At 33.7% G+C, this 21,391-nt stretch overlaps 1 protein-coding gene across 2 annotated transcripts in view; it reads right to left on the minus strand.

Moving 5' to 3' along the window:
- The window catches only part of Ptp36E (protein tyrosine phosphatase 36E), a 328,870-nt gene that overhangs the window by 29,661 nt on the left and 277,818 nt on the right, over positions 1-21,391 (minus strand). For both annotated transcript variants that reach the window (XM_072540054.1, XM_072540055.1), the window contains exons 5-10: positions 20,285-20,361; positions 13,742-13,876; positions 9,741-9,878; positions 4,327-4,490; positions 4,117-4,252; positions 2,666-2,915 (exon numbers count right to left, since the gene is read on the minus strand). In XM_072540054.1, the coding sequence (XP_072396155.1) occupies positions 2,666-2,915; positions 4,117-4,252; positions 4,327-4,490; positions 9,741-9,878; positions 13,742-13,876; positions 20,285-20,361 (900 nt within the window). The remainder of the gene's footprint in view (positions 1-2,665; positions 2,916-4,116; positions 4,253-4,326; positions 4,491-9,740; positions 9,879-13,741; positions 13,877-20,284; positions 20,362-21,391) is intronic.

Raw genomic sequence — 21,391 nt, forward strand, 5'->3', positions numbered from 1 at the left:
CGACAATGTTGTCGCACTCTTATTAAATTTTTAGTGAACGATCAAATCTTACCAAAAATAGAACAACCATAATGAAGTATCAAATTATAAGGAAATTAATTTAAACAAATGTTATAAATTTCAAACATTTTAATTGAAATGATAAACTGAGTCACTGCGCAACAAAAAACAGTAACTACTAACAATAACGAAGAACAATTTAAAAAAAAAACTAAAAATATGTAATAAACCCATAAATTAGAACTGGAAAAGATACAATAATGGTAACAAAATAAAAATAATTCAAAATAGATTTTCGAAATGGAACCCTGCAGCCTGTACACATTTTTGTTGCCAAATTGTTAATTGACGTATTGAATTACGGATACTCTGGGGATCGTTTCTAGTAGTATTACAACAATGTATAATTCTATCAATTAATTGTTGTCGGTTATTAATATTCACTGCGTAAACTAGTTGCTTCAATCGTCCTAAAATATGGTAATCAACGGGATTGAAATCAGAGGATCTTGAAGGCCACGAAATAGGACCTGCACGTCCTATCCACCTGTTGCCATAAACATTATTGAGATGTTGTCTCACTGCCAGTAAAAAGTGTGGGGGTGCCCCATCATGCTGAAAATACATCCCTCGGATAGCAACGTTCGCGTTGGCAAGCAAATTCGGCAAAATATTTTGTAGAAAGTTCAAATAGACCTGCTCTGTTAAAGGACCATCAAAAAAGTAAGGACCTACTAATTGGTTATTTATGACACCAATCCACACGTTAACCGAAAACCTTAACTGAGAACGACGTTCTCGAATAGCATGGGGATTTTCTTCTGCCCACACATGTGAATTTCGTGAATTATTTATCCCGTCTCTGGTAAATTGGGCTTCATCTGCAAATAGTGTCCTGTATAGCGTTGGTCGATTATTGTTAATCCATCTACAAAATTCCAACCTATCGATCTCATCTCCAGCATGTAGTCGCTGAACCATTTGAATGTGATATGGGTATAGATTATTTTTTTGTAAGACTCTACTTACTTTTGATTGAGTAACATTGAGTTCTCGACTTACTTGTCTAGTGCTTATTGTAGGGTTCATAGTAACGGCGTCTATAATTTCATCTTCCTGCGCTTCATCTACATGTCGCTCTGTTGTTCCACTAGGAAAAGTGCCATTTTCTCGCAAATAATTAAAAACTGACCCAAATGTTGGATGACTGGGAGTTCGACGATTAGGAAATCTCCTGCGATATTCTCTACTAGCAGCCCTACCATTCCCATTACAGAATCCATAAACAAATATTATGTCTGCATATTTTGTGGTCGAAAACTGATGTGGCATTTTGAACGAAAGTAACAAAAGCTCTACCAAAACTAACACAAGTAGATATGACAGAAGAAATATGTATTCTTGTACACATAAATAACAATTGATAATGACAATAATGACAATGCGTATGAAATATCAAGAAACGTCAAACGGTCAACGCCAACCTTCATTTTAAACTTTTTTAGATTTATTTTTATTTAGTATAGTTGATGTAATGTATTATTAATTGACATAAAATTTTAATCATTTACAATCAACAAAAACTAACACATACAAGAGGTTTGACTTTTTAATCAATTTAATTTATTATTTATCGAAAATAATGCCCCAATACGATCTATGAGTAAAAATTTAAAATTGAAAAACAATTGATTCTATCGTAGAGATAATACAAAGTGACAGTAAAGATGTTAATTTTCTACGTATTAGATTATGTTGTAGGAACTCATTTTAATTAAAATGTTTGAAATTTATAACATTTGTTTAAATTAATACCTTATAATTTGATACTTCATTATGGTTGTTCTATTTTTGGTAAGATTTGATCGTTCACTAAAAATTTAATAAAAGTGCGACAACATTGTCGCATATGTCGTTTTCATTGGCTATTTATGTAGTTTGAAAATCACTTATTGCATTTTAAAAAAAATTTATACAGGGTGTATTTAATATTTAATACGAATCCCTAAATTAATTTTTCCAAAGCCAGTCCTGGAATTTTTTAGTTTAGCTAATACCAGACGAATGCTTGATAGTAGTGTACTGTATCATGCAAAAATTAAAAAAATCAAATGAGCCGTATAAACACTACAATAAAATGAAATAAATGGTCAATTACACAAATCACCCTGTTAATTAATAAAGAAGAGGAGTTGACATTTTTTAGTGGCCACATGATATGCTTCCTGAGGGACTCTACATATGGTAGAAGGATGTAAAGTTCCTCATGACTCACCCTGTATAGATAAAAATTATAAAATAAAGTATTTCAGTAAAGTATCACAATTGCCTTATTAGGAAGACCAGAGGTAAATTATTATTAGTAAGTTAATATAAAGTTTAGTTTGTATAATAAATAATAAGTTATTTGCCTATATAGGCGCTTTTTTTGTCGCCAATAAAACCGAGTTTTACTAATAACCATATTTTTTAGTTCTAATAACCTAGCTCTAGTCTTTATCTGAATAGTTATAACTCACCATGTATAAGAGTATTAGAAATCTAAAATTTTGTTTTATTTTTATAAAATATTGTTTGTGGAAAGAAACACAAGTTTCTGTATGCAATAAAGTCTTACAACTACGGCCAACATGCCTTCATAACGTAGAAAAATGTGTTTACTTACGCGGAACAATAAGAACGTCCCTATTTTTCTTCCTGTTGTCTCCCCTGTGTCCTCCAGCGCAATCTCCGATCGTAAATCTCGGCGTCTGTTTGCAAATCAGCATGTATTCCCTTTGATATTCATTCAACTTCGTCAAGGGATTTTTCTGGGATTTCTGTTTCAGCCGCGGAGATAGTTCGCTGACGGGGAACCACGATTTACCGCAAGTTACATGCTCCTCGAGGGTGTCGTAGATGAATTTATATTGCTCCTGCGGACAGAACAGACTATTTAGGTTGGACAGTTAGAATGTCTACGTTAAATGTAATGGATGGCAATAAAAGGTAGTGTTAAGTAACAGGACTTGAGCACTCAACGTGCACCTTCTCATCACGTTTTTAAGACAAAATTATTCGAATTATGTAAGCTTGTTCATTTTAAACTTATTGCCATAAATGCCAGAGATAATCGATACATTAAAAAAACCTACGTTGTTTAAACTCTATAATATATATATATATATATATATATATATATATATATATATATAACTAGGCTATTTGTAACATGTCCAGGGAAACATCCATTAGATCTACACTTCAATAAAAAGGTCTTCTGATTGTGTAAAGCAGCAATTTTAATGGTAATTCTAGTCCACTTCTTCAGAATTCTGAAGTTACGACTCGAAAGATTCAAAGAGATTCTTCATTATATAAGGTTTGATGAAAAAGAAACACGTGTGAAGAGATTAAAAACTAATAAACTAGCTGCCATTAGTATGGAGTTCGACAGTTAAATAAGTTTGTTATTTGTTTGTTATAAAACTCTCCTATATATTACAAAAGTTATCAAAACAGCTGGAGCTATCAAAACATATGGAGCTGAGACATGGAGAATAACCGAAAAATATAAGAAAAAGGTAGAAGCCACGGAAATGGATGCCATCAGAAGATCGATGAGAATATCAAGAGCCGAAAGAATACGGAATGAAGTGATAAAACAACAAATGGGTATAGAGGGCACTATAGTTGAGGATATTGAAAGAAAACAGCTCATATGGTATGGGCATGTGAGCCGAATGGGGGACGAAATAGTGCCTAAAAAAACGATGATGTGGCAACCCCCAGAGAAGAGAAAACGAGGAAGACCACCACAGAGCTGGAACCTGGGAGTTAGGAAAGCGATTAGCGCTCGAAATCTGGACGAAAACCTAACTCAAGACAGAATACAGTGGCGTTTGGGAGCCGGACAACGTCGTAAGACGTTATAAAAAACCGAATATATATATATATATATATATATATATATATATATATATATATATATATATATATATATATATATATATATATATTTATATATATATATATATATATTTATATATATATATATATATATATATATATATATATATATATATATCAAAACAGCTTAAACGTGTTTTAGATGATCCTTTACTTTGTCATACTTACCACATTATCTACCAAACCTTTTCGAGACTGTCTCAATTTTTTCAAGTATCCAAAAACATCAAACTTGTCCTCTTCTTCTGCTAATTCCATATTGGCATCGACTGAAAGGTATACACCTGACCTTCCTCCTCCATCACTGAAATAAAACAAAGCAAAAATTTAAATGAACAGTCTTCTTCTTCTTCTTCATTACATAGCAAAATTACTTACTTGCAGTGAACCACCATCGGTCCAGCTTCGTTGGATTTTATTACATGACCTACTACAGCTCTGACTCTTCTTCGAAACTCCAAAAGAGCATTTGTAAAAGGACAAGAATGGCTGTGCCACTGAGTGTAGTGAAATTGGAGAATCGTCCGTTCTTCCGTGACAGCCTATAAAGACAAGTTGCCTTATATTAGGTCTAATAAGAGGATTAAAAAATATATTACATCATGCGTATAAAGCAAAAGAACATTATAACTGTGATATTAAAGCTACTACATAGTTCTATGGTTTCTTCTGCAAACAGCATTTGAAACTGAATGAAATTTTACAGATTCGCAGTCACAGACAAAACGTCTGGAAGAAATAATTACACATTATCACATTTAAACCTGGAAAATGATGTATCACCTACATATTTTTACTTTGCATATACTAGAGGTACCATCTTAAGTTTTTCAATATGAGCGGAATAACTAAAATAATAATCATCATCAACCTGTACGCGTCCACTGCTGGACATAGGTCTCCCTAAACTCTTCCATCCGCTTTGTGTTGTGCGGCGTGCATCCAGTTATTGCTAACACGCTTCAGGTCGCCAGTCCATCTAGTTAATGGGCGTCCTATGCTCCGTAATGCTTCTTGTCTTGGTCTCCACTCGACAATACGTTCTGTCCATCGGTTGTCTGATAATATGGTGACCTGTCCAATTTCATTCCAGCGACACGATATTTTTGACAACGTCTGTTGTTTTTGTTCTACGACGTATTTCTTCGTTTGGGATTCGGTCTCTCAGAGAGACACCCAACATCTAGCGCTCCATAGCCCTATGATTCACGCGAATCTTCCTACCTTTCTTGTGTTCACTACCTTTTTTGTGACTGTTAATGTTTATGCTACATAAGTGAGTACAACCAACACATATTGGTCAAAGATTTTTTTTTGAGGCATATGGGTAGGTCCGATTTAAATACATAGTTTAATTTACCAAACGCTGACCAGGCTAATCCTATGCGACGTGGGAGCTCACATGTCTGGTTATCTCTGCCCATAATACAAGCTCATAAAATACTCTAATTTAGATGATTAAATGATTTTGGAGTTTTTTTAGGTTAGATTATTATATGTTAATTAGTGTTGCCCAAATGCAAGAACAAGACTTAGACAGTCTTTGTTTTGGTCTTGTGCCAATATACCTGGTTTTGGTCTTGGTCTTGGTATTGCGCTCCCGGTCTTGGTCTTGGTCTTGGTCTTGCAGCAAGCGTCTTGCAAGTATCGCAGTTACCCATTAGCCTATTGCTATTTATTAAACGTTACTTTAGATCTTAGAACAACGTAACAGAGTAGGTACAATTTAAGCTTGCATTAGCAGAGTAATAATAAAGACCAACCAAATTAGTAAATGTCTAAACAATTGACACCGGGTGGAGTTTGGACTTTGAACCCACGAACTGTTTCTTAATAAACGTTTGCATAGCTTACATGTGCTAAAACATGATTAAAACACAAAAAAAACCCAAATTAATGACATAAACTTAACTGTATTTTAAGATTAGGTGAAAAAAATTATTACATTAGATTCAAAGGAAAGCTCAATTGTGAATGAAGTTTAGTGATGTCAAAACTACTAACTACTCGTTATTTTCTATACCCTAGTACCGAATACCAAACCGAGAATTATATATCGTTACTTCGTTTCTTTAAATATTTCGGTATTTTGTTTACACGGTAGCCGGCGTTATCTATTATTAATTTGTCTCTACTTTTGAATATTAGCCGCGCTCTTTCAGCAAATTTTGTTTAACCTTATGATCTCATCGCACACTCAGCAGAACCGATGCGATGTATGGAGGCCATACACGTTAGGGTTTGCATGATACTTTTAACCTTGAATGCATAACCGACAGGTATAACCGAGTTCCATATTACACATACACGTTAGGGTTTGCATGCACAGTTTTTCTATTAACTCTTCTGTTAAGCTACGTGACGGTGTGTGCAGGACGCCTACGATACTTTGTGCGGTATACAATTACCAAACTACAATGGACGACAACGATGTGACAGCTGTACTTGGCTTAACACTTATTCTTCAGAAAAGAAAAAAAAAAGAGGGATCGCACTGAATGGTCTACACGCTGGTTGTTAAAAAGAAATCATTTCTCCCACGTAAATTTGATAAATGAATTAAGATTTAAACCAACAGATTACAAAAATTATTTACGAATGGATAAAAAACTTTATTTGGAACTATTATCATTGATTACTCCGTTAATACAAAGACCAGACACTGGTATGAGGAAAGCAATATTAGCACATAAGAGATTAGCAGTAACATTAAGATTTCTTGCAACAGCAAGAACATAAAAGTGTCTCAAATATTCTGCTATTATACCACCTCAGGCTTTGGGCTGAATAATACCTGAAACATGTGATGCTATGAGAACGGACGTGTACGAACTCATTACTATATACCCCCCATAAAATTATTAGACCCTCGGAGATATAGTAAACTGATCACCGGCATCCTTTGGAGATTGGTAAACTCATCACCGCAGATAGGTAAACTCATCACCGGGATTTTTGCCTGGTTTCTAATGCGAAAGATTGCCTCTTACCTGTTATACTTCTCGTTTATGTGATAATTTAATAAATTCAGAAATTATTTTAAGCAAGTAGCTTTAAAATTTAACTGAGATATTAATATGTGTCACTGTGTGGCCTATTAGACGTATCTGCCAATCTAAATGGTTTTGAGATCTAAAAATTTAGTTACATAGGATTTCGATAGTGAACTTTAAAATGAAAATATTTGTCAATATGTGGTATTTTTGTTTATATCGGAAGTAGTCCCACCTTCGTTATTTGATTTTCTTTGCATTTTTATATTTCTCATTGAATTTTCGAGATAATTTGTTAAGCATACATTCGGTCTATGTCTTACCGTTTTGGCGCTATTTGACTATCTTGAAAATAATAGACGATTTTGGACAGTTAGTAAATATAAAATATCTGAAAATAGGAAAAGCTAAAAACTTGAGTGTGCTATTAGTGCATTAAAGTCGAAGGAAACTTAATTTTTTACACGTGCAAAGCTTTACATTTTATGGCATCATTGGCGGGAATTTTTAAATTTGAAGTAATCAGCAATGCATTTATTGTGACAGAATGCATCAAAATGCTTAAGTACAGTTTCCTGTACTTTATTTTTTAATGACTTGTACAAAGATCCCACAATTAGAGTGCTTTTAAAAGCAATTTTTTTACATTTTTTGGTTAGTTTTCGGCATTATTTGTAGGAGTCAATGAGTTGTTCATTTCATTTTATAAACATCATGACAACTAACCTCAATTAGTGTAAGATACAAAATAATTTTTATTCTGTAATTTGTACTTATTTTGTTTATTGTAGCACCCTGATGATGCAAATAAAGATTTGCGAAAGCTTGGTACACTAAAAAGAGTACTTCTTTGTCCTATCTTCGGCTGCACACCCAAATAAAATATGTAAATTTTTTTATATTAAGTTTTATGAAAAAAAATTTATTCTCTAGTTCTGAATGATATAGAATTTCAATCATTTCAATCAATTTCAGAATCACATATTAGTATTCTTCAGTCATTTACGCGGTTCGTTAAACAACATGAATTTTATTAGGACTTGAGAATATCCACAATTCATTTTTTTGATAAACCGCGTATACAACTAAAAAAAATTTAATATCTGATCATTGTATTCTAGGTTTTAGATCATTCAAAACTTTTTATGTAACATAATTATTATATGTAACAAAATTCATAAAACTAAAAACAAAAAGGTTTCACATATGGTGCCGACTTAATTGGATACCCTGTATATATATATATATATATATATATATATATATATATATATATATATATATATATATATATATTATATACATATAACACTGTGACTTTAACAATTTAATTAGAACTCTCAAAATGTAATATCAGAAAAGGTAATCTACAGCAACAAAGTAATATTATGCCTTGCCTGCAAGAAACATCTTATGCAGTTAACTTAAAGAACTTAATTACGCTGATTTTTTTCTGTTTAATTAGGATGATTTGCGAAAAATAGTGCGAAACAACTAAACAAAAACGGTATAGAATTTCTACTCACCAGTTGTATGACATTTAGCCTTACACCCTTTCGTCGCACAAGTCCACAAAAGGCAATTCGATTTTTTTAGAGTCTTTCGCAATTGAAATTATTGATAACCATCACCATCATTTTTTATCCGCATTAATAGAATTTTGTGGAATTCCCAAATAAAAACCAATAAATTGCAGTTGCATTTAAGACATCTGGAGTTGGATTATTCTGTGAAATTACCAAAAACTAACCGTTTGCTGGGATTTTATGGTCTATACCTGATCCGGGGTGCAGGTAGGCCGGTGATCAGTTTACCAATCTCTTAGGGTCTATTTTGAAAACCCTACTTTTATGGCGGTGATGAGTTTGTACTATGTACGAGGGTATTTATGGTAATTGGTGATGAGTTTACGTGTACCCATGAGAACTATGGCAGCCAAGCTCGCCGGATGCCACACCCGCTAGGGTATGCTCGCAGGCAAGCAAAACCGAGCGGCATAAAATATGAATTTTCATATTTGCTTGGTTGCATGTACATGCACCGATAACTGTACAGTTTTATCACATACATGCTAGTGCTTGCCTGTCAGTTATGCATGCAAAGTTAAAACCATCATGCAAACCCTAACGTGTATGGCCTCCTTTAGGCCGAAGATTTATGGTATAGATTCCTCCTAATAACTAAATGATTAATAAGGAACAAAATTAAATTATTGAGTAGATGTCCTTAACAATAGTAATGCTAACCTCATTATATTTTTTATCAGCTGGGGTGACATATTTTTAAAAAGTTTCGATACGATATTACGGTCGGCATCATAACGCAAGAAGCTTATTTTATGATTAGAGGACGACTTTTCTTAAAATCTGGAAAATTAATTTCAGAGCGAAGAAGTTGTCTGCTGGGAAAGAATGTACAAAATACTTTATTTTTACATTGTAATTATGACCTTTGAGTACGTATCAAATGTGTCAAGTGTTCTTTTAATGAATATTTTGATTCGCTATGTAAGTTTATGGTATTGTTCGTAAGCGCATAAGTCCAATTTTCTACATTTTTGTTACATATTGTTTTGCATCTCATAGAGTCTCTAAACATATACCGAATTACCTACTATACTCCCTAACACGATACTCAGAGAGACACGCAAGACGCAAGAACAAGACCAATACTTCAAGACCAAGACCGATTTTGGGCAACATTAATGTTAATCATAAAATATTAATAAAACAACATTCATAATCTCCAGTTCGTAATTAAGAAACACATAAATCTTTGTACTTTAAAAAACAAACTTACGTTAGCATCCTTTTTAAACAATCTGAACGTCCTTATATGAAAGTTTGCCAACTCTTCTTCTTCTAGTATCTCAATGTGAATGCCTCCGTAAGTTTCTTCTAATTCTTTGGACGCGGGCCAGTATTGCACGCACATAACCTAAAAAGATAACACGGTTAGACTTTTCGACATGTCGTCGTGGTTGAGATAAATCAAATGAGAAGTGTAACTGTGCCATTTTTATATGATATTTTATATGATATTTAAAATAAGAAAATAATATGGGTTTATGAAACAGTTTTAGTTTAATAATAGATCGAACAAAACAATAGAGGAGAACATTAGTGAATTTTATCGAAGAAAAAAGACAGTTTGTAATAAATTTCTTTTTACAACGTAAGTCTAAATATTATCTTAACAATTATCCTACTGCAAACTTATGAAAACGTAGTATGAAAAGATAAACCTCAGGAAAACTACATTTCTGATGTAACGAAAATGATATTGAGAAAAATACGCCCAACTTATAGATATGGACAGAAAAAAAAATTACATAGCTGAATAATTTATATATATTTAGTCTTAGTTTTTCATTCTAAACTAAATCTTTTTCTAATCTTACACGCAAATAAAATCTTCACTGTGACCTTGCTCTCCTTAAATCGTGTTGTTACCATCAAGTCATTCCAAAATCTCTTTAAATTAATCATCACACTAAATCTTCATCCATTTCCAAAATTCTTAGAACAACTGGTTTTAGCTGCTTCAAAATTCAATTCATTCCACCCGACGTAACTTAGATACAACAAACTCTCAACTTTTTAAAACATACATTAACATCCACTCTCACAATATCCATCCATTAGTATGGTACACTTTCGATCGTCTTTCTCACCAAAAAGCCCAACAAATTTCTGACAACAAAACCCAAATCCACGAACGCAAACTGGCACAACGTATCTGTCAGCAAAATCCACAGCCCCTTTCGAATCAACAATCTTCTACTGTTGTACGCAATTTCTCAGATATTCACATATCCTATTTATCTACCAAAGCTCTGTCAAAAGGCTTTAATTTTTCTGTCAGTCTTCTTTTCATTTTAACTGAGAAAATTATTTGTCAAACTGGAGAAGCTATTTCTCATCTTCTTTCCGACCAAGCGGAAGTTGCCAGAGAAGATGTCGCCAGAATTCTCCGTATTTTCTAACCCTACCATCAAATATAAGTCTTTTAGAAAGACGTGCCCTCAAAGAACTTTATAACAACCCTAACATTGTCATCTTTCCGGACGACCGGAAAGGTAATGCCACCGTCATTCTCAACTCGTCTAATTATTTCGACAAAATGTTCGAACTTCTCAATTACAAAGAATACAAACGCGTCTTAAACAATCCCACCTATCTAGAAAAAACGACTAAATCCCTCATAAATAAGTCCACTCTACCTTCAAACATCAAAAAATCTCTTATACCCAGAGGAAACATCATTTCGAATTCCAAGAATGTACGGCCTGCCAAAAATCCATAAGCCCAATATCCCCTAAGCGGCATCGTCGGTGCATACAACTGCTGCATTCAGTAATTGGCAAAATATCTCGCCTTATCCTTACAAGCATTAGCCAAAAATACCTCGTATTTGTCAAAAATTCTTTCCCTTTCATCAATCTTTTGAAAAACATTTCTATTTCATCGTCAGAAATACTAGTTAGTTTTGACTTGTTTCTCTATTCTCCAACATTTTTATTGATGAAACTATTTCCATCTTAGACTCTAAACATCAAATCCCCCAAGACACATTATCTCTTATAAAACACTGCATGTCTAATACATACTTTTCATTCCAAAATCACTTCTATCGTCAAATCAGGGGCCCCAATGGGATCTCCCCTCTCTCCCGTAATAGCTGATATCTACATGGAACATTTCGAAACAAGAGCCCTGGGTTCATCAAATTTCAAACCAATCTGCTGGTATCTCAGACTCACGATACGTTGATGACACTTTCCTCATTTGGCCCCATGGTAAAGACACATTAGATTTCTTTCTCTTCCACTTGAATGGAATACATTCCAGTATTCAATTCATAATGAAAGTTGAGTCTGAAGCATCTTGGCCATTCCTTGATGTTCTAATTTAGTAACACCCACCTCATATTGTTTCCTACTCCGTGTACCAGAAATCCACCCATAAAAACGGTTATCTCAATGCCCAGTCACATCATCATCCCACTCAACTTAATTCAGTTATCAACACTTGTTTCCCGTTCCGTAAGACTTAGCGACGAAAATCACATATCATCTGAAATCAATTCAATAAGGCAAATACTCTACTTATAAAAAGGCTACCAAAAAACCCAAATCAATAAGAACATTCAAAATATCTAAACCCCATTTCATAAAAAAAAATCTTGCCGCCTGATCAACCCACAATCTTTCTACCTTTTATCAAAGTTTTCTTTTATTTCTACCTTTTGTCACTGACAAGATTAGATTAACCCTTTAAACATCAAAACCATCTTTGTCCAATGTTGTCCATTCTCGTCAGATCCGTAAAAGACCGAATCCCCAATGAAGACCGTGGTGTCTACGATACACCTTGTTCCAGTTTCTAACGAACATACATAGGACAGAAAACCGACGAATCCACAATTGTATTTACGAACATTATGTATCTATAAATCATTTCGATAGTACTTCAGTCCTAGCCCAACATCATATTCAGACAGGTCACAAAAAATAGATTTCGAAAAAGCAAAACATATGGCCCCTATCCTCTTCTTAAAATCGAGAATTATCATTGAAGCCATCGAAATTGAAAAACTCCTTAACAGCTTAATCACGCATGATGACGCTGTAAGACTGCCGGCAACGTCACGCTTAGACTGAGTGGTTCGAACACGAACATGTACTTTGAAGTAAAACAAAACTTCGAATGAGCCAGCACCTAACCTAACCTAACCTAACCTAACCTAACCTAACCTAACCTAACCCCGATTATCTATGGCCAGCACGAGAGAGGGCGGACAGTGGAAGTGGTGACGACACGATATGCACCAGCCGAAGTGCACGGTCAGTCAAACACACCCACACGTGAAGATGGTCTGCGGTCCGTAGTTTCTCCATCCATGCCGTAGAGGATGTGTTTAAGAAATTAAATTGGCAAGAAAAAGGAATAGGAATAAATGAAGAACATTTGAAGCATGTAATACAAGAAAAAGTCGAAGAACCAATTGGCCCAATTAAAGGTGGCAATGAGATAAGATAGGGGATTCTCTGAGCCTTTTATTGTTTAACCTAATCATGTATGATCAACAATATAAGTGTAAGAATGAAAGCAGTAAGAATTTCCCCAAAAAAGATAAAACGCATGCTTTTTAAAGCAATTCTATTAAGATGTAAATTAAAGCTGCAGGGTCAGATAATAGAACAAGTGATGGAGTTTAAATACCTAGGCATCCCACTATATAGATACGGAAAGGCCGACACCAAGTGAAAGATGAAGCGAATAGAACAAACAGATCTGCAGGATGCCTGAATAAAATAATATGGAGCAACAAAAATATCAATAAAGAAGTGAAAGATGAAAACCCTTGGAAAAATCGATGGTAAGACATTATGAAACAGAGCCAGAAGTACATATATAAAATAGATATACAAAGAAACATCACGGACTTATTAAGAAAGAGAGAAAATTAGAATGAAACGATCTATTAAGCGAATGACTACAAATTAGTAATAAAGACGGCGAGGGGCAATTTCCCAACAGGAAAACGATCAGTGGAAAAACCACGAAACCAATGGAACGATAACTTTGAAAGATTGGAAGCTCATTGAAAATCATGTCATGTCTACACAAAAAGAAGAAGAAAAAGGAAGAAGATCTATGATACGCCGATAATGTTTTCCTGGTAAAAAGTGATAAAGACGAGTCAACGAATGTGCCTTTCAACTTCGTAATTATTTTCCCATGTATACCTACATATTTTATGTTACAAATCAAATTATTATGAACTATAAAACTTACCCTAATAAAATCGAAAGTTTTCGTAAGCATCACTATACAACTAGCCTTTTCCTGCCATACCATTCTCCAAAAATCTGTTACAGTTTCTTCAGTTGGACCCTGTGTTACGATGTATGCGTTAGGTTTTAGTAAACTCTGAAAAAGAAAGAAGAAACGTGTTTTACTAGGAAAATATCAAACAAATTAGTTAAACTGTCTATCAAAGTATAAAATTATGATTTTACTCTTACAATTTTTTGCTTACGTGGTCATTAATTTGATACTTTTCATTAATTATAAACCGTATTGTTCGTCTCGTTTAATGACTTTTGCATGTTTGAGACTAAATCCTGAAGAAATTAAAATTCGTCTACAAATGGCAAAGAGAGCATTTTTGATGCAATTAAACCTCTGCAAATCCGAACTGAACGTACAAGTAAGAATTAAATCCCTAAAATGTAATATGCATCCTGTATTACTATATGGATATAAAACCTGGATCATAAAAGTTAGTTGGTGAAGAGATGTATTTTTATCGTTGCATTATAAGCTTACTTAAAAATAATTTGTGTTACATTGCATTTAAACGACATAATGACTTTATAATCATTAAAAAATTTTGTTTTTGAATTATGAATAGTGTAGGGTTAAGAATACTATTATGAGACCCGTTCCTATATGAGACATCTGTCTTTAGAGTCTCGTAACTGCTGCAGCCTGGTGAGTGACGTGAAAATTAAGCTCTGGTCGTGTCATAGATAAAGAATATATATTACTGAATAGATAGGAAACTGTGTAGGTTATTTCTGGACAATGCGCCATCTGGCGGCCTTAGGAAAGCAACATTTTTTAAAAAATCTTCTCGTAATTCTTCAAATATAAAGATTAATATTGAGGGTTTGATTACAAAAATAAAACAAACGTTGGTTCTTTTTCTACTTTATTTTCTTTTTTACGTTTTTATATAAACATTAATTATATGTATTTAAATGTAGTTGGTTAAACAGTGGCTATTCTATAGTTTCTATAAATTACAACACAGAAACAGAGAAGGAATAGCATCACATTTCAAGGTGGACTTATATCTCAATCCAACATAGCGGGCTTCTGGTCCAAAATGAATTGTGCAAGTCTTCTCTGCCAATTTTGTTAATCCAAATATCATAAAGCTAAAAAATAAATAGTTTGTTTTTAATATTTTCTGTGAAATTATGTTACATAGTATATTTCTAGAGGTGCTTTACAAAAGGACAAATAAACAAAAGTTTTGTAGAAAAAGTTCTTAAAACATTGAAGAATTGCCACATTTTTAATGGCGATAATTTTAATTCCTAAAAAACTTTCACCTAATTCTATATCGGCAACAATTCTAATACACATCATAACGTGAAAGAAAGAAGTTTGGGACAACATCGGACATTTTAAGGCAATTATTAAAAAATAAATAAAATCTTGTATCAGCATTTTCTACTTACCGCCCTATCTTTTGGAAAAATATGCATCATCCTTATTGTAATTATTACAACCATTAACGCAATAGTTAAAAACCGTAATTATTTAAATATGATGGCAAAAAGCAAACAATTATTTAATCGCAAATAATACAACTCGAAACACTGTGTCGAAACCACAATAAAAATGGCGTACTTGTATTTGTTGGTTGCGGTATTGCGCAGTCACTGTCTTATGCTACGCCCTCTGGTGTCCTTAGGAAATACAAATTTCAGAGGACTGTCACTCCCATAAGAGATACCCGGGCATGGGTCGTGTTTCCAGTAGTCGGTGAATGGATCGAGTGTTGGTGATTTAGTATTACCTGTCAGTGACGTTTTTGCAAGGCAAGACTTTTTTAATAGTCTAGTTTTCATCTTCAAGTTAAGAGATAAAAAAACCACCTTAGTAATTAGTTGATAGCTACTTAAATTCGTTGTAGGCACACGCAACTATGGTGACGTATAAACCAATCCTAACCTCAAAATTTGAAATAAAAAGTTTCCACGTGGTTGCTTCTATAGACATATAATATAAATAGACTGACTGTTGCAATACAAGGTCGTTCCTCCAGTGCGATAGAGAAAACTGACGCAAAGCAGTCCCTGCATCTCTTTCTAATGGGACAGGTTTATCGACCACGTGACCTAAATGACCAATGTGAAGATCACGTGGTCGATTGCTTGGAAAATATGAAATTGTTTTTTCAGATTTAAGAGCCTGAATTTTTTAAGATAAACAGTAATCGGATCAGGTTGTTCAATGTGAACGAAACTGGGAATAGAATTGTGCAGCATAAGTTTACAAAAATTTTGTGGGTGAAGGGTAAAAAAAGTTGCCAGTTTAACAATTACTATAGTCGCCTGCATGAATGTATGGCCAAGAAAAATTTCCCAGAATGAGTTATTGAACGGAACACCCGCTGGTTCCACTACTGCTTATCACATATCAGGATTCGGTGTGCGGATGTGGTTTGAGTACTTTGTGAAGCACACAAACCCCTCAAAAGATGACCCGATCCTTCTTGTCCTCGACGGACATAACAGCCATACGAAAAAAGGTGGACCTTATAAACCGGGCACGAAACAACAATGTGAGCATCGTCTGCCTGCCCGTCAGTCAAGCCACAACATGCAGCCCTTATAGGTTGGATTTTTGTTTGCCCCTATACGTTGGCAAGGTTGTAATAAACTTAAAGGTTAGAGAGTTGTTCGGAATGGCCTACAACAGAGCTGCCACAATGAACAACTCTGTTAACAGTTTCAAAAAGACAGGTTTATAGACCCACTGAACAAACATATGTTTAGTGACCAGAACTTCCCTATTTACATCCCGGACTCTGCAAATCAACTTCCAATAAAAGGCATATCCCAAGCAGAACCACAACAATCCTATAGCGGTTCTAGGTAAGGTATCGTCAGCCCAGAATACATAGACCCAATTCCACGACTACTTCCAAGGACCTCTCTAAGTCAGACAGAACTCGTAGAGCAGCTTTAATTACATCCACGCCCTATAAAGCAAAATTTATAGAGAGTATTGTTAAAAACAATGCAATCTAATGCAAGCCGAAATCTTATGAACGCTGAAAACAAGAAAAACACCCAAAGAAATAGGAAAATAAAGACGTTTCAGGTAGAGGGTTGGGTAAAGGAGTTCCAACAGAAAAAGAAAAACTACCCGGAGTGAAACCTAAATCAAACCAAACCAATGGAAAAGATTATGTTATAGAAAAAAGCGATGAAGAAGATGATATGATTTCTCTACACGACAGCAGCCACAACATGGACAATATTGATGCAAACTCGTTTTTGTGGATATTTGTATTCTTCTGATAAAGGGGGGGCCAATGAAAACAACAATACACAAAGTGTTGCTGATAGGCCCATGAGATTGTGGAGCAAGCTTGCACTTTCTGTACAAGCAGTGCGAACAATTTCTGTTAAAAACCAAAAAAACGTAATTTTTTGCTAAAAATCGCTAAAATGTAATAGTCATATCAAAGTTTTATTGTGCGATTGATTTTTTGCTAACGTATTTTAATGTTTACAGTGTATTCGCTGATGTATTAATACAGTTTATTTCCAGAACAATGCGTTAAAATAATTTGTATCACATTTATAGCCTGTATAACGTGGTATCTCATATTAAGACACTTTTGGGACGGGAATTTTGACATTATTTAAAAATTTATTTATTGGTAAAAAATGTTACTTTAAAATTAGTTTTGAACCTGCTGCAATATAATAACGTTAACTATCAGCTATCTACTTTAAGAATTCTTGAATTCATAAACTTTACGATTACAAAGAGGTTTAATAAAAGGGTCTCATGTTTGGATCCATTACCCTATTATCAAACCAACTATTAATACCAATTGCAGCTCTATTACCATATTGACATTTTTCAGCAGTTCAAAAGTGAGCTATTGAGTTTAAATATCTTTGTTTTTTTTTATTTTGTTGTAATCTTTGTTGTGGTATAAATTTTGAATTGTTTTTGGTTGAGGCTGATTATTTAGAAGTGTGTTTGAAGAATGTTTAAATTATCCTGCATTGCTGATACAACAAACAGAAACATGGAACAACAAAGCAGGTGATACAGAATTTATATTGAGCAAAGATGAGTTACAGCTTCCATTTCGTAGATTAACCATTTGGATATTACTTACTATAAACATCACTAATTCGTTCTTCAAATGTTTAACCGATTTTTGAAGAGCACTAAACTTACCGTTAATATAAAGATAATATATAGATAAAGACTTTATGTATTATAACCTCTTAGCACCTAACAACTTTGTATTAATTAAATTTAGAATTTCGATTTAATCTGTGCCTTTTAAGAATTGCAAGGCAAAACAGACGTTGATAAAGATGTTGTGAGAGACATGGGGAATCTAAAAATTGCATTCCACAACATATCTCCTCAACTAAGCAAAATTCTTAGCGAATTATTTTTTAGTTCTCGTACAAAGTATATCGAAATAAAAAGGAAAAGACAGTTAAGATTTGATTTCACGTACAGGGCGCTTGCGCATCCACTTATACGTATTTCGGCCTAATAGGCCTCATCAGAACGGCTCTCGCAACCGCTCTGAACGAAGCCATGCTCTGCCAACGAAGCCAAGCCTCTGCGTCTATACGAAGCCATGTTAGAGTTGCTTCCTAAGACAGAAAAGATTTATTTCACGTTCAGAGCCATTGCGAAAGCCGTTCTGATGAGGCCTATTAGGCCGAAATACGTATAAGCGGATGCGCAAGCGCCCTGTACCTGAAATCAAATCTTAACTGTCTTTTCCTTTTTAACTTTGTATTATTTTATTTCTCTAACAATCTCTCATCATTGTGGATAATAAATAATTAATTAAAGTAATTAATATAAGTAAGTGCGATTGCTTATGTTTCTTTAGTTATATATTAGTTTACAAAAAGAACAAACCTATTTTTTATTTTTTTTTAAGAATACTTTAACAAGTCTCTCATTATCCTTGATAAAGTCAGCCCTTTCTATTCAGTTTAATTGTTCTTTATAATCTACTTGGAGATCTGTTTATACCATTTTATCTCGTAAATAAGGATATTTTAATAATGCTTTACAAAAAATTCGTAAAATCCATCAAGAAAATTCCACACCGGGAAAGATAGACGCTTCCGTATACAAGTTTCTCTTCCGGCAAACCATCACATTAAAGTTTTCTAGCGCGTATGCGCTTACTACGTTCCTCATTAAAATTTCATGCTTTTCTGTTTTCTTTTAGTGTAAGTAAAAAGCTTTACGGAAATTTACTTCAAAGTGGATAGGTATTGCAGCGTTAAAGCGTTTTTTTTTGAGCAGCTGCATGGTTTTCGTGCTAATATTTTACGCTATTGTTACGGGGACATGTTGGTTAATAAAACTGTAGAAAAATAATTTATTTTATAAATAATAATATTGTCTCTCTGCATGAGCGATATTTTATTGAGACCAGTCAAGAATATGTCAACACTACAGCGTCGAACTATTGGTTGACATCAGAAAGATGTTTCCCGAGACAGAGGATTTTCTGCTTGCCATTCAGAATGAGGCTATTCCAACTAAAAATTACCTTAAATATATTGTCAAAGAAACTCCTCAAGTCCAAAATGACAAATAACGATATGGATTTCAAGCCCAAGAAACCATCCAACGACTACCGGGGGCTGCCAGGCGTTTGTTGGTACTGATTATAAAGAACGCCATGACTCAGTAGGAAAGATTGATCCGCAGGAGTTTGCCAACAAACTATGACTTCAAACCGACTATCTCCTTTATTATCAATACGTCCTCGATAGAATGCTTGAAAACGACAACTACAAGCTATACTAAGACCGAACTGTGCTCACAGACCCACCACTGTTGCATAATAGACCGGATCTCATACTAGTTAATAAACTTATTAGGCAAACAATACTAATAGATGTGGCGATACCTAACAACAATAATCTGCTTATTTAATACAACGAAAAGATCTCCAAATATATAGATCTAAAAATACAAATAAGCAGACAGTGGAGATTGGAAAGTACCCTCCTAGAAAACATAAAACGTCTGGGTCTAAGTGAACACCTGTATAAGACCAGATGCGTATTTACGAAAATTTTTGGGAGATACTCCAACATATCAATATAATATACTTTATTTCGCGGACTATCAAACGGACTTCAGCTGGTAACTGCTGAGGTCCGTTTGAAGAGGTTTACTCTCCGACACTGGAACTCATTTAAAGCATGGGTGTATGTTACCTGAAGTAAAATTTAATTAAAATATTAAACATCAAATAATACTAATAACATTATGTACAATCTTTGGTAACTATACATATTTTAAAGGGTTTTTACCCTAATATTTTGGTGGCTCAGGCATGGTAACCTGTATTTTTAACCTGATGATGGAACTGTTGTTCCGAAAACGTTCGTGTTTTTGATGTAGCCCTTTTAAGGGTTTTTATAAAATATACCCATTTACAAAGATTCAGCCTCTTTTTTTTTCTTCTTTTTTTTTAATTATATCTAATCTAAATATAGGTAAACAAAAAAAAATTAATGTACTTACATCTACATAAGAAGCGTTAATATAATCAGTATCATGTTCGCCTTCTATTGAATCTAACACTACCCTATTGTAATCATCTGAAACAGAAAAAAATTATATTTAAAACTGAGTTATCACATCATATTGTTCGCGAAACTCGAGATAAAGAATTTCTTTGGAAGTTCTTGCGAACTTTTATGGCACTTCGCAACAAAAATTATTCATGATCGCTCCGAGACACTCTCCAGTTCATTTTTCGTCGAATTAATCGCTATAACAGGGAATTGCCTCAAGAATTCTGGGATATATTTTTGAGTGCTAATGTTTTTTTACTTAGAGAATGTTTTAGTAAAAAAACTTATTCGGGACGGTTCAAATTTGCAATTTTCATGGAAAAGAATAAGTTAAAAAAAATTAAATTTTATTTTATCTTTTTGATGTTACATTAAAAACATACGAAAATAAAAAGTTACAGTGTAAGTATTTTATTTTCGGAGATTCGTTTAAGAGCGATGGAGAAAATATTATCATTTCTATAGAGGGGATCCTAAATAAAAGAGGGCACAACACGAACTATCAATCATAATATTGTTCTGAAACTATTTTCTTGTGGCATTTTAAAGTAATTACTCTGTTAAAGGGAATAAGCCATAATTGAAGGTTAAAATAAATTTATTGACGTTTTAATCTCCACTTCGGAAATCGTTCTCAAAATACAAACATTAATCAATTAAACAAATTTTGTTTTTTGTTACTTGGTTGTAATTTTATTTGACTCATTTATATCGACAATTCAGACATATACATTTTAAAGTAGACGACTTTGCAATGATATTGCCAATATTGCTGAGTTGCGTTCCTAGGACGACTTTATTGTAAGATAGTTCATTCGATTACATAAAATCAACTTTAACTTGAGAATATCCATCAGAAAAAAATCATAGCATGTAATTCGTGACAACCACATGCCATGATGACAGTAAAATTCTTCTGTTAGTGATTCTATAGTAAATCATGAGGAAAAAACCTCATAATACTATCCCGACATGGTAAGTATTTGGCGTTACATTTAGTTTACTCTCAATAAACTCCAAATTCTGATTTTATATATTTGTTATTTAAAAAACA

Source organism: Diabrotica undecimpunctata, chromosome 8 (genome assembly GCF_040954645.1).
Source record: "Diabrotica undecimpunctata isolate CICGRU chromosome 8, icDiaUnde3, whole genome shotgun sequence".
Classification (NCBI taxonomy): domain Eukaryota; kingdom Metazoa; phylum Arthropoda; class Insecta; order Coleoptera; family Chrysomelidae; genus Diabrotica; species Diabrotica undecimpunctata.